This window comes from Pelobates fuscus, chromosome 4 (genome assembly GCF_036172605.1).
Source record: "Pelobates fuscus isolate aPelFus1 chromosome 4, aPelFus1.pri, whole genome shotgun sequence".
Lineage (NCBI taxonomy): Eukaryota > Metazoa > Chordata > Amphibia > Anura > Pelobatidae > Pelobates > Pelobates fuscus.
Genome location: NC_086320.1, coordinates 343,826,286 through 343,840,312, shown reverse-complemented (window position 1 = coordinate 343,840,312; position 14,027 = coordinate 343,826,286). Strand labels below are relative to the sequence as shown.

At 41.4% G+C, this 14,027-nt stretch overlaps 1 protein-coding gene across 1 annotated transcript in view; it reads left to right on the top strand.

The window, feature by feature from the left end:
* STEAP1 (STEAP family member 1) overlaps positions 1 to 13,665 on the top strand; it is a 30,632-nt gene extending 16,967 nt beyond the window's left edge. The window contains exons 4-6 of the mRNA XM_063450770.1: positions 8,026 to 8,547; positions 10,455 to 10,619; positions 12,684 to 13,665. Of these exons, the coding sequence (XP_063306840.1) occupies positions 8,026 to 8,547; positions 10,455 to 10,619; positions 12,684 to 12,941 (945 nt within the window). The 3' untranslated portion in view covers positions 12,942 to 13,665. The remainder of the gene's footprint in view (positions 1 to 8,025; positions 8,548 to 10,454; positions 10,620 to 12,683) is intronic.
* The last annotated feature ends 362 nt before the right edge of the window (positions 13,666 to 14,027 follow it).

The window sequence follows — 14,027 nt, the reverse complement described above, 5'->3', positions numbered from 1 at the left end:
CAATGTAATTTTAAAGGACCACTCTAGGCACCCAGACCACTTCAGCTTAATGAAGTGGTCTGGGTGCCAGGTCCAGCTAGCTTTTACCCTTTTTTTTATAAACATAGCAGTTTCAGAGAAACTGCTATGTTTATACTGAGGGTTAAGCCAGCCTCCAGAGCCTCTAGTGGCTGTCTCACTGACAGCCGCTAGAGGCGCTTGCGTGCTTCTCACTGTGAAAATCACAGTGAGAGCACGCAAGCGTCCATAGGAAAGCATTATGAATGCTTTCCTATGCGACCGGCTGAATGCGAGCGCGGCTCCTGCCGCGCATGCGCATTCAGCCGATGACGTCGCAAGGAAGAAGAGGAGGAGGAGGAAAGCTCCCCGCCCGGCGCTGGAGAAAGAGGTAAGTTTAACCCCTTCCCCCCCCAGAGCCCGTCGGGAGTGGGTCCCTGAGGGTGGGGGCACCCTCAGGGCACTCTAGTGCCAGGAAAACGAGTATGTTTTCCTGGCACTAGAGTGGTCCTTTAAGTTTGACTGAATATTTTCCATGTATACAACCTATAGACTCATAAAGTTGAACCTGTTATACCTGTTAAAAAATGTGCAAGGAAATTATGCCACTACCTAATATGTATATTCATGCATATGTGTACGCTGTTGTGGCGTCCTGACAAAGATATTGTACTCACCTGCACACAAAAATAAAGAATAAAAAAATAAAAAGGATTAAAAAAAAGGTAGGTATGTACATAGAAATACACACTAATACATATACAAAATATTTAAACAATTACTCAATTCAAAATCAGCATTAAGACTAAATGGGATTAAAGTATTAAGATTATAGATCCATTTCATCTCTGTTTTACCTAATATTTTAATGACATCCTTTCCTCTCCAATTCTTATATACGGTACTTTCTTTATAGCCATAAATTGTAGAAACTGTCGGTCACTATTATGTACTTGTTTAAAATTTAGTGAGACGCTATGTTTTTCATATCCATTGCTAATGTTTTCATATAATATTATATGTAATGGGTGTTTGGTTATTCCCACCTAATACAATTGGCATGTCCATGCAAGGAGATAAATGACACTTTTAGCAAAGCATGTAACTAAATTCCTGATTTAATATCTCACTCATGTGAAGTGTCTTTATGTGTCTCTTCGTGCTCTTAGTATTTTTACACGCCAGACATAATCCGTACCCAAAAAACCTTCTATATGAGCTCATTTTGAATTGGAAAAAATGAGCAACTCATCTAAGTTGGGGATTTCCCATTTTCAGTCAGCAGTTTACTCCAACTCATAAAACCTTTTTTTTTTCTTTTCATATCTTCAACTTCCTAGACTCAGAAAATGTGCTTGTGTTTTCACAAAAAAAAAACAAAAAAAACCATATTCACGGGGGGCGGAGCCTGCCGACCAACCTGTATAGACGCCATTTTCCACAGCTCCCGGACCGCCGCCCGCAATCTTGTTAATATCACCCGAAAGAGGGACCATCCGACCAAACAAGGCACATAGCCAGACTCACAGCGACGGGGCGAACAGGCAGATGCCCTTCTTCCAAGCCGCCAAGCAACCTAGGCAGCGGCGCAAAACCGCTGCCTACCACGCGGTGCCAATCCTCAACCTAGAGGCGCTTTTCGGCAGACAGGGGGAAGGCCGCGACTACCAGGCATTCTCCCCGCCGGACACACCAAACATGGGCCGCCGCACACCCAAACCTGCAGCCGGAGCCAGCTCCCAAGGTAGGGACATAGGGGAAATGCTGCTCAGACCGGGACCGGCCGCGCCAATACATGCGGACCCCTCACCAAACATGGCCCGAACCCCGGAGACAGAGGGAAGAGGGACCCCAACTATACAGAACCCCCAGGAGGGACAAGCCATACCCCCGACCTCACCAGAGGACTCAGCCCCCACCACCAAAGGGGACCTGAAAGCACTCCTAGCAGACATCCAGAAGCTTTTAGCCGCTGATGTAGCCCTGATCAAAAGGGACATGCAACAGGTCACAGATAGAGTCACTAACACAGAACTGGACATAGCAAGAGTCCACAACAACATAACCACCTTGCAAGACTCAGTCCAACAGCTGCAAACGGAACAACATGTACTAGCAGCATAAATAATGTCCCTAGAAGACAAACAACGCCGCACACACATTAAGATCCGCGGCATACCCAACACCATCACCACTGAAGAACTGCCGCACTACACGCGGCGCCTCCTGTCGACAATTCTGACACACCCAGTGGCGAAGAAAATTACACTGGATGGAATATACAGAGTAACCAACTCAGTCCGCATTTCACCTAACACCTCTAGGGACGTTATCTTAAGATGTGTCACCATACACGACAAGATTCACATAATGACTGCCCTGAAAGGCAAAACGCCACTAGAATTCGAAGGCGCAAAACTATTGTTTTTCCAAGACTTAACCAGGGCCACATTACTCAGACGCAAATCTTTTGGCACAGTGACGACTGCCCTGCGCAAAGCCAACATACCATACAGATGGGGTAACACCGGCTCCTTACTTGTCCATCACGCGGGGACCACCCACAACCTCACCTCCCCGATGGGAGCCCCGGCCTTCTTGACTGCACTGGGACTTCACCCAGGACAACATCACACTGCAGAAGACACACAAACCACTACCTGCGACACAATAGCCAACACCTCAACCGGCCAAATGGCGAAGAACCAGCAACCTCAGAATACCTGAACCTGCTCTGGACTTTGATACAACAAATGAGAGTCTACAGCCGAGAGTTACTCTGCTATTTCGCTATTGTATTACTATGTTATTCTGTTCACGTTATTTTGCTTACATATGGCTACCACATCAAACTCACACATGCAAGGTATCCCACACAAGAATGCAACCACAACCCCCGACCACAAGGGGTCCACACATTTACTCCCGCTTACCCAACAAACAAAAGGCCCGCAACAAACAAAAGGCACTACGAAGACAAAAGGCGTCCCAAAGGCCCCCCAACCATCCCACTCAGACCAGGGGTAACATTATGCATGACAGATCGCACCTGGAATACAATCCAGACCAACACATATGCGCACCGCGCACAGTACCTAGCAGATGCACCACCTAAGCACCAAAGGAACAAACATAAGAACGCACATGTGTAGACCCCTAGGCAGCATGGTACCCTCCTGCACCACAAAGGAGCGTACACCACACCACACGCCTGTAGTATCCCGGGAAAGTAATACATACCATTTACCAGCCTGCTACAAACCAGCCAGACCCGGGCTTGTCCCCTAACATGGTCATGACACAAATGTGCTCACCACAAGCATTTCACTGTACAGCTTGAAACAAACCACAAATGTTGCGTAAATAATTGAAACCAATCTATACGTGAAAAATGTAAACCCACGAAATGCCTAAATTACCTTTCTTGTACAACTGAGCACGAAAAATAATCATAAAAAGAGAGAATGTCAAAAAAAAATACATATTCACTACCAGGTTTTAGTTGCAATGCAAAATGAAAATTAGTTCATGTGCTGATGGAAGGAAAGGTTTTACATTTAATCAACCTGTAGACAATTATAATGGATTTTATTTATAGAATGCTTAGTGCTAAACAACTTATTTGTTCCCATAAAGCACAATAAAGTATTACAATAAAAACCCTGAAGAATAAAGTTACTTGCACACTATCACAAATCCATATGCATATTTAAATAACTGGAGGATTGTTAGTATCAATCTAATGGCCATTTAAGTGTAAGTTCATCTGCCACGTCAAGGCAAACCCTCCTAGGTACACTAACAAGTCACCTTGCGTCTTTTAGCTAAAAGGCAAAATCTCTAAAGAGACAGAGAGGGGTATTTCTCTAACCCCCTACTCACGTATTAACCCTTAATAGGGTACACATGCAGTGGGCGGCAGTACTGTAACACGGCTGTGTAATACAAAAGCTAATACAAATATATACAAAATAAAGCTCTGCGCTCAAACTCCCACTACTCCTGGGCACCAGCAATGAGCATAGTACACATAAGCCTCAATACATACAAACAAAAACAAAGAAAAGAGTTACTTGCGCACTGTCCCAAATCCCTATGCATATTTACATAGCTGGTTAATATCACTAAAATGGCCATTTACGTGTAAGTTCACCTGCTACGTCAATACAGGTAAGGTGAAAGTGTTACATCCAAGCATTGGCAGCTTGCCTAGTTTGCATACATCACATATACTTCCTTAAAGGAAGAAGTTTTGGCTCCCACTACCCCTACGTGTCTTTTTGGCATAAACTGCTTTATCCGTTAGCGAGGCATTAGGTTCAGGTTATTTGTAATTAAGATAATATTTAATTTACTTTCACAGGCAGAAGAAATAAATATCCTGTTTAAATTTTACATAATTTTCTTACACAATTACTTTTGCCATGCAAAAACACATTTTAAAAAATAATCAGGAAAAGGAGTTTAATATTGGGAGACATATACTGACATATACTGATTAAAAATATGTAGTAATAACTGTCTCACCACTGAACTAGTTTTGTGTCTTACACTGTTCGTGGAGGGGGTGACTCCTGGCCATCTGGCACTTGCGTGACCTAACTACAACGGCAAGTGCTTCTCATTCCCAGTATCTCTCTTTGGTGTATAGGTAATCCTAACAGTCTGACAAGGTCCTTTAAATGGACATAGTAGGCACCATAACCACTCCAGCTTATTTAAGTGGTTATGGTGCCATCCCTTCACACTTTTTGACTAATTTGCTTAACTCAGAATTAACAGACCAAATTGCAATCTAACATGAAAATCAACTCTTTTCTGATTGCAACCGCATCCCACCATTGAGTTTGGAACTGCAAATCACCGGAATGTATAGCTAGTGCTGTAATTGTCTATTGCTGGACATAGAACATTATTCAGGGTAAGGTGCCGTCAGATATAGTTAGCAGCATAGGCGTTTGCACCCTAAAGCACAAACGCACACGCCGCATGTGTATGCATGTGTATATATATATATAATACACAAGATCCAGCGCACTCACCTATCCACTAAACAGCAACTTCAATGTTGAAAGATTTTATTTGTTTTGTTTTTAAAACACCTAATCTAGGCAAAAATAATGGGGGTTTAGTTACAATATATGATCATACATTGCATAAGCCTTCCACAACGTCAATGTACCCCATCTTTGGCAGGTCATACTCTAACAGCCTAATGTCTTCTCTTAGAGTAGGACCTGCCAAAGATGGGGTACATTGACATGTACACTCCCCATTTCATGTTCACCCCCAACCAATCATATTTCATGTCCATTCCTCTGTATTTCATGTCAGCCCCCATATTTCAAGTCCATCTCCCCTCCCGCCCCCATTTCATGTCTATTCCCCCATACGGAATGTAGGGTACATGTTGAGAGATCAGATTGTCTTATTAAAAAGAGATCATTTGCTCTCAGATTTAAGTCCAAATTTTTTCATTTTCTGTTTGAATGGTTTACAGTCAAATTGAAGAAAGATTAGTTATCATGATCTTGCCAGACAATACATTTCAATGGGGTTTCTTGAAAAAATACGTAGAGCAAGGTTAAGCAACCAGCAGAAGCTGTTAATGTTCTGCAACACTTACTGCCCACGAAGATGCATTTGATGGCCACAAAAAAACTGCATTATATGTAAGATTCATAGGGAGAAGTAGGTAGGAGGAAAATAAGGCAGGCTTGGCTCACTTGGTTCAGATTACTGGGATAAGTGTCCTGCCGCTCTCCCAAAATGCCCCATAGGTGCTACGCAGGCCCGGACTGGCCATCGGGCATACCGGGCAAATGCCCGGTGGGCCGCGATGGCCGTGGGGCCGAGGCCGGCAGGGGAGATCACAGGATCTCCCCTGCCAGCCCCTGCAGGGCTAGCGCTATCCGAGCGCCGGCCCTGCTGTGTGTCTCCGTGGGCCGGTGGGGAGATCAATGATCTCCCTCACCGGCCCAGAGACACTGACAGGCGGCCGCCGGCAGGAGAGGGTGTGAGGGAGGGAGGAAGGCAGGCGAGAGGACCGGCGGAGCTCTATCCAGCAGCTCCGCCGGGTCCTCTCACGAGGTCTGAGCGTTGCCGCGGTTACCGCGGCAACGCTCAGATCTCGCGAGAGTGAACTATAGCCTTCAGGCTAAAGTTCACTCTCACCACTGGACCACTAGGAAAGGAAGCTGCACGGCCCCCCACCACCCCCCCAGGCAGAACGGATCCCCCTCTCCCCACAGGCAGAACAGATCCCCCCCCTCCTTCCAGGCTAAAAGGTAAGAAGGGAGGAGGGGGGATATAACTTTTTTTTTATTAATAAAAAATATATATTTAAATGTAAATAAAATATACATTCACACTCACACACACAGCACACAAACACACACAGCGCCCTCAGACACACACACACAACACCCTCAGACACACACAGCACCCCCAGACACACACACAGCACCCTCAGACACACACACAGCACCCTCAGACACACACAGCACCCTCAGACACACACACAGCACCCCCAGACACACACACAGCACCCTCAGACACACACAGCACCCTCAGACACACACACAGCACCCTCAGACACACACACAGCACCCTCAGACACACACAGTATCCTCAGACACACACACAGTACCCTCAGACACACACACAGCACCCTCAGGCACACACAGCACCCTCGCTCACACATATACAGCACACTCCCACACACACACATATATATATATATATATAAATAAAATAACCCTCAGTGAGTTAACAGACAAATACAATTAGAAACCTAGAATGTGACGGCACATAAAAACACCCTCACACACAGCACCCCTCTTACATACACACACACTGCGCCCCTCACGCATACAATATGTCCAAATATATATATTTATATATATATATATATATATATATATATACACACACACACTAAAGCACCCCTCACACTGCACCACTACACACATTACGCTCCAGATACACGCTAGATCCCTTACCCTATATGCACTCTTAATCCTCTACACACACACACACACAATCTCCTATACACACTCTGGGTCCTTTACACAGTAGATCTCCTACACACACACACTAAATTCCTTGTCAGCAAACACATACAACATTCTCTAAACACACCCTCTCTACAACCCCTACACACACTACGTCACCTATACACACACACTTCAACCCGTATGCACACACTCGCTACATCCCCTATAACACTATGCTCCCTATACACACACTCTCTACAGCGCCTAGCCACACATATTACACCGCAAACACAAATGAAATTGACCTATTTACACAATACCACACCACACTCTACACACACGCAATCCCACAAGCAGGCTCCATACACATGCACCATACACTTTCCTGGCCCTTTTGTCCTCTGGTATCCCACTTGTGGAGACACCAGAGACAATTTAAAAGAAAAATCAGTGCAAGCATGTTAATAAATTTGCTTGCGCTGCGCAGAACAAATTCAGGGCCTTTTTCTAATGCCAGAGCTCTTCAGCGGGGCTCTGCGCATTGAACTAACATGCTCACTTTGAGAGGGGGCGTGCTTGTCATTAGTGATGACAAAACACACCCTCTCTGGTCCCGCCCCCTTCTTAGGTGGCCGCTCTGATTGAAAAATGCCCGGGCCTAATTTTTTTCCCAGTCCGGCCCTGGTGCTACGTAAGGTTGCTCTCCATTATGAGGATAAATAGAGGCTTTGTGATAGCAGTCGGGCTGTCAGCATGAGCTATTTTGATACGTAAATTTAAAGTTAACTGATTGCAATATTTAGAAAGGCTATGGTTTATTTTTTTATGTCTTTTGGCCCCTTTAGTAACGCTTCAGCCTTTTTTATCTGTGAACTGATTTTTTTCTGCATATTCTTGTATGTCTTTTGTTGATTAATTATATATATCATTAAAGTTAATACACTTTTATTCGTTAATTTCTTGTGTAATGAGTGAATATTTTATCGATTGATAATGCTATATTTATTACGTTTCTCTGCTTTTGGTTTTACAGAACCTGGATTTCCATCTAGACTGCGTGCGCCAAGAACCTGATAATATTGATAATATTGACAAAGCATCGTATTTTGACTTGTTTGAATGGAACTCTCCCATTGACTCAAAAAAGAAACTCACCCTGTTTCCAAAATGGCATTTACCTTTAAAAGTAGCAGCCGCACTGACACTATTTATTTTTATTTATACCTTTATCAGAGAAGTACTTCACCCTTACGTAATGCGTAGCAGAAATGAGTTCTATAGGATTCCAGTTTTGGTGGTGAACAAAGTCTTGCCAGTGGTCTCCATAACACTTTTGAGTTTGGTTTATTTGCCGGGTATATTGGCTGCAGTTCTCCAACTTTACAGAGGAACAAAGTACCAAAGGTTTCCACAGTGGTTGGACACATGGATGCTAAGACGAAAGCAGTTTGGGCTGTTGAGCTTTTTCTTTGGCGTAATGCATGCCCTCTACAGCTTGTCCTACCCAATGAGAAGGTCTTATCGATACAGGCTTCTGAACTGGGCATTTCAACAGGTAATATAATCAAATAATGCATATCACATGGCAAAACCTTCAATATGGTAATTTCCTTTCCCCAAAAATGTAAATATTATTGAGTACTCATTACCTTGTATGTTTAGTGTATGCGCACATTAAAGCAGAATCTAGTACATCACAAGGTAGCCATTGTTAATGAGGTCATTATAGTCACTAAAACAACTTTTGCTTAATGAAACCATTTTGGTGTATATATCATGCCCCTGCAGTCTCACTGCTCAATTCTCTGCCATTAAGCAGTTAAATCACTTTGTTTATACAGCCCTAGTCACACCTCCCTGCATGTGACTTACAGCCTTCCTAAACACTTCCTGTAAAGAGTTATCTAATGTTTAAACTTTCATTATTGCAAGTTCTGTTTCATTTAGAATTTTTTATCTCCTGCTGTTAATAGTTTGCCAGACCTGCAGATCCTCCTCTATGTAATTAAAGTTCAATTTACAGAGCAGGAGATAAAAACCAACTTAAGTAGTTCAGTTTCTAGAACTAATCTTCAATATACACTTCAATTTCGCACCAGGGCCCCATGGATTGTGTGTACGACACTGGCAATCAGTGTGCTGTTTTGCAACTGAAAGTGTAACATGAACACATTGACTTTAGTAGTTGAATAAAGTCCCTGTCTATTAAAACTAATAAATTAGTTTGTCTAGAATAATGCTTAAAGGACCACTATAGTGCCAGGAAAACAAACTCGTTTTCCTGGCACTATAGCGTTAATAGGTCCCCCCACCCTCATGGCCCCCCTCCCGCCGGGCTGAAGGGGGAGGAAGGGCTTACAATCTTACCTTTCTCCAGCGCCGGGCTCCCGCGGGGACTCTCCTCCTCCTTCCGACGTCATCGGCTGAAGGCACATGCGCGGCAAGAGCCGCGCACGCATTCAGTCAGTCGATAGGAAAGCATTATCACTGCTTTCCTATGGACGCTGGCATCTTCTCACAGTGAGAAGCGCGGAACCGCCCCTCTAGCGGGTGTCAATGAGACAGCCACTAGAGGCTGGATTAACCCTAATATAAACATAGCAGTTTCTCTGAAACAACTATGTTTACAGCAGGCAGGGTTAACCCTAGATGGACCTGGCACCCAGACCACTTCATTAAGCTGAAGTGGTCTGGGTGCCTATAGTGGTCCTTTAACTCTTAGGTATGTGTGACATTCATGAGCTGCTGATGAAGCATTTAAAACAAGCTGTTCCTTGAAAAATGTTCTCTTATTGAAGTATGCTCTTATATTGTAAGAGTTCCATTGTTGCAAGAAAGACAAGGAGATCTCAAACAATAAACAATTCTTATAGGTTAAAGGAACGCTCCAAGCACCATAACAACCACATAATGAAATTAACACCGTGGGATCAGTGTGATGAATCCAGGAGCTGGTCCCACGGTGTTAATTTCATTATTTCGTATTTTCAGACAGAGTTTTGGTGAAATCTCTGCCTATATCCAGTTTTGAGCGACTCCATCCACCAGTCAGACTCCCTCATTCCTGTGTGTTGCACTAGGCATACCAGATTAACCCAACCATAACAACCACAGCCTATTGTAGTGGTTATGGTGCCAGAAGTGCCCTCCCCCGAGTCAAATAGTTTTGAATGGTCTTACCTGCTTACCTGTGCTCCCCACCTCCACTAATATGTCGGTAGAGCTGCAAGTTCCTAAGCAGGAACTCAAAATGCGTTTTGTTTTTGTTTTGCTGTTTTCATTTTAATAGGCATACATGAGCTGCATGTTTAGCTTATGGCAGTCTGGGTTTATATAACAAAATGGATTCATATAATGATAAACAAATGTCTTTAGTAAGATTTTCTCAAAGCTTGGTAACTCTGCATTATCAGAAAACCTATACAATTCTTAAAACCAATATATCGCTGTCAAACTTTGCAGGTCAAAGAGAACAAAGAAAATGCCTGGATTGAGAATGACGTATGGAGAATGGAAATCTACGTTTGTCTAGGAATTTTATCGCTTGCTATCCTGGCAGTTTTGGCAGTAGTGTCAATCCCAACCATTGCTAGCTCTTTATCCTGGAGAGAGTTCATTTTCATTCAGGTACATTTCTGCGGGGTGCATATTAGACTAATTAGTGCACAGTTTGCTAACTGTAGGTAAAATCAGGATATATGTGGCAGGAGCTGTGTGTCCATGGATGTTAAAACTGTGACATAGAGCAGAACACCTACAATAAATACCAAACAGGGAGAAGGACACCCCAAATGAAGGCAAAACAGCAACTCTTCTTCCAAAAAACAACTTTTATATTTCAAAAGATTAAAAACAAGCTCCAATAGACATATCTCGTGCTGAAATAAGGGTGTTTTTTTCACAGGAGTGAAAAGGCTTGAATAAGATGTGGAGATAATATATATATAGATTTTTTAATTATACTTGGTAACTTAATTATTATAAACCTTTTCTTTATATGTACAGAGCCAAACTGAACTCTTTATTCTTTTTAATAAGCTACATTTGGTAACTTTGACAGTAAAACTGAATAAGTAAATCTATGTATAAAACAAAGAGAGAACATATACGGTAAAATATACTACGTAAACATGCATATACGTACTGAGGTGACAGTGTTTAGATTACATAAAGTCTAGTCACTAGTAAAACAAAAATGTTACTAGCATTCCAGGTAATCTTTGTCATATAGAGACAGGGGAGAGAAAGTACTATAAATCGGGGGCAATAATTAAATCTAGATCTCAAGATTTACTCGTAAACATGTGACAAGCTAAATGTACCAATCCCAGTTAAATACTAAATATCATATTGTGCAGTCACTCTCTGTCCCACATCGCAAAATGTTACTTGGTAGAACTGGATCACAGACGCTCGCAGTCAGTCTAAAAGTATAATCGTAAGAGAACAATTAAGAGGTCTTTATGTAAGAAGAGACATATAAAGATTAAGATTAACCTCATAAATTCTTCTTCACTACAATACCTGCTACAACGGGAATATGCATGCGCAGTACATTTCATTCGTGGTGTTTTTGCCCCACAATTTACTTTTGGAAAAGGCAAACATTTATTGATCACTTTGGCAACATTTTTGTTTATTTATGTTTAGCTTTGAAAGAAATGCCAGCTAAATTTTAACTAAAAACTACATGCTTCAAAAATATATATTAAAAGGGGGAACCTAGGGACAAATTGTCTCAGGTACACCGACTGCGCATTCTGAGAATCAGATAACTTTTTGAAGTACTTGCTGATACAAAGCCCTTTTAGCACATATTATATATCTTGTGTGTTTTATATATGTATATATCTAGCCTAGTCTACAAAGTATATACTTAAAATTGACTTTAAAATCATTAATAATTTCACACTTTAAAACAGAAATACATTTTTTTTTAAAATAAATATATGCCACTTAACTAGAAAGCCACATTTCCTGTCTAGACTAGTTTTAAAAAAAATAGAGGATTCTTCTCATCAAATGCAGTCTTAAAGATGCTTTTATGTGTATCATTCAGAATACATTAGACATGCAATACTAAGTCATACTTGGTTAGATGTTCATTTGTTAAAACACTATAATCCCTTCTTTTGTCCCGAGCTCAATGTGTAAAATTGCTGTATGGGGAGCGTTTGATCTTTTAGATGATTATTTTTTTTTTTTTACATTTATTGGCTTAACGTCATTATTGCTAAAAGAGGGACGCCAAGCGTAAGTTATTCCCCCTCCCTTATGAATGCATTAAGGAGATAATACGTGAAAAATGCAAACTACAAAGTCAGATCTACGTTAAAGTTTTATTACTAGGTAACCAACTCTGCAATTGTCTTGTGGCTGGATATCTATAGAACCTTCAGGACTCAGGAAGTGGCTGAGAATTGCTAAACGGAATGCTTAATTTACCATAACCCCTACCACACATTGTGAATTCATTTTGGAAAGAATTATTGAAACCATTCCTACTCTTATTTTTTTTAAACCTGGCCCCAGTTACACAACTGCGTTATCCATCCAATGTGCCACAATGATATCCCCATGTCTATTCTCCACAAGTCCCACATCAATTGATAAACCGCAATGTCTCTGCACTTTTATATTTATTGTATGATGTTGTTTCTATGCTAAATAACCCCTGCCTTTTATTTACAGAGCAAGATGGGATACATTGCATTGTTCCTGTGTACTGCTCATGCGTTTGTGTTTGCTTGGGATAAATGGGTGGATGTGAATCAGTTTATATGGTACACACCCCCTTCTTTCATGCTCGCGGTTATTCTTCCCGTCATCACTTTGGTCTGTAAAGCAATCCTCCTTCTGCCATGTTTGAACAAGCGGGTACAGAAGATCAGATGTGGCTGGGAGTCAAAACAAGAGATTGGAAAAAAACGTGTTATGTATCACTTCTAGCAGTAACACAGCAAGTGAAAAAAATTCCATGTTGTGTTCATGTAGTTTTGTAAATGATTTATGTGATTGCATTTCACACTTTTCTACAAAGCATCTTTACGAGTTTATCACTAAACACAAAAATGTGGACAATTGTCAAAGCAATTTAAATTTTTATTTCAAAGTAGCTAACGGTTAAACACCTACAACAAAGTTATTTTTCAACTCCGCTATTTTTCTCTATATTTTGCAGTTTCCTCGGCAATCCTTTACAATTCCAATTTTAGTGAATAACCCGAACAGTCTGACAGAGGCAGTAGGTTTTGACGAGCTAACACTGTAGGGATTGTTTCACTGTTCACCAAATAGCATTGAATTGAAAACCGAATTGTAACATTTGGCCAAAATACGGGATATGATAAAATGTTCCAATTCGACTCTAGCCACAGCTTGGTTATTTTTGCCTATATTTTGGGATTCAGTTTTCAATTCACTATAATATTGCTTCTAATGACTAACTGCCAAGAATTGCAAAGAGACTGCTGATAGAATAAAGTCCACATTATGGCATTTGGCAGGTAGAAGACATTTCATGTAGACATGGTACTAGCAGACTGCCCTGCTTCACTCCTAATGTCCTATATAGAGTTTGGGGTTTATCCAATAAATCGCACATTGCTGAAAATGTGGAAATTTGTATTTGTATTTATGTTACAATCTTAATTAAATTTATTTATTTACATACAAATAATGTATAACTGTATGATTTATTTACACCACTCTTACTTCTTCGGCACACTGCTTCATCCACACTGCTTCATCTTTCTACCCCCTATGTTGATCCAAAATCAGATGGAAAAAAATGTAAGCAATGGCCAATTATACCATATAAAGGGGGCATCTTTAGGTAAATAATTCCACATCTTTATTGTTCTTACGGTAAAAAATCCTTTCCTCTGCTGTAAGTGAAAACGCCTTTCTTCCAGTCTCAATGGATGACCTTTTGTCTGTTGTGTATAAACAGAAATTGCACCACATATTCATGGTGGGATATTACCATTCACTTACTGTATATATAAACAAAGAAATTAAGAGAGCATTCACAGG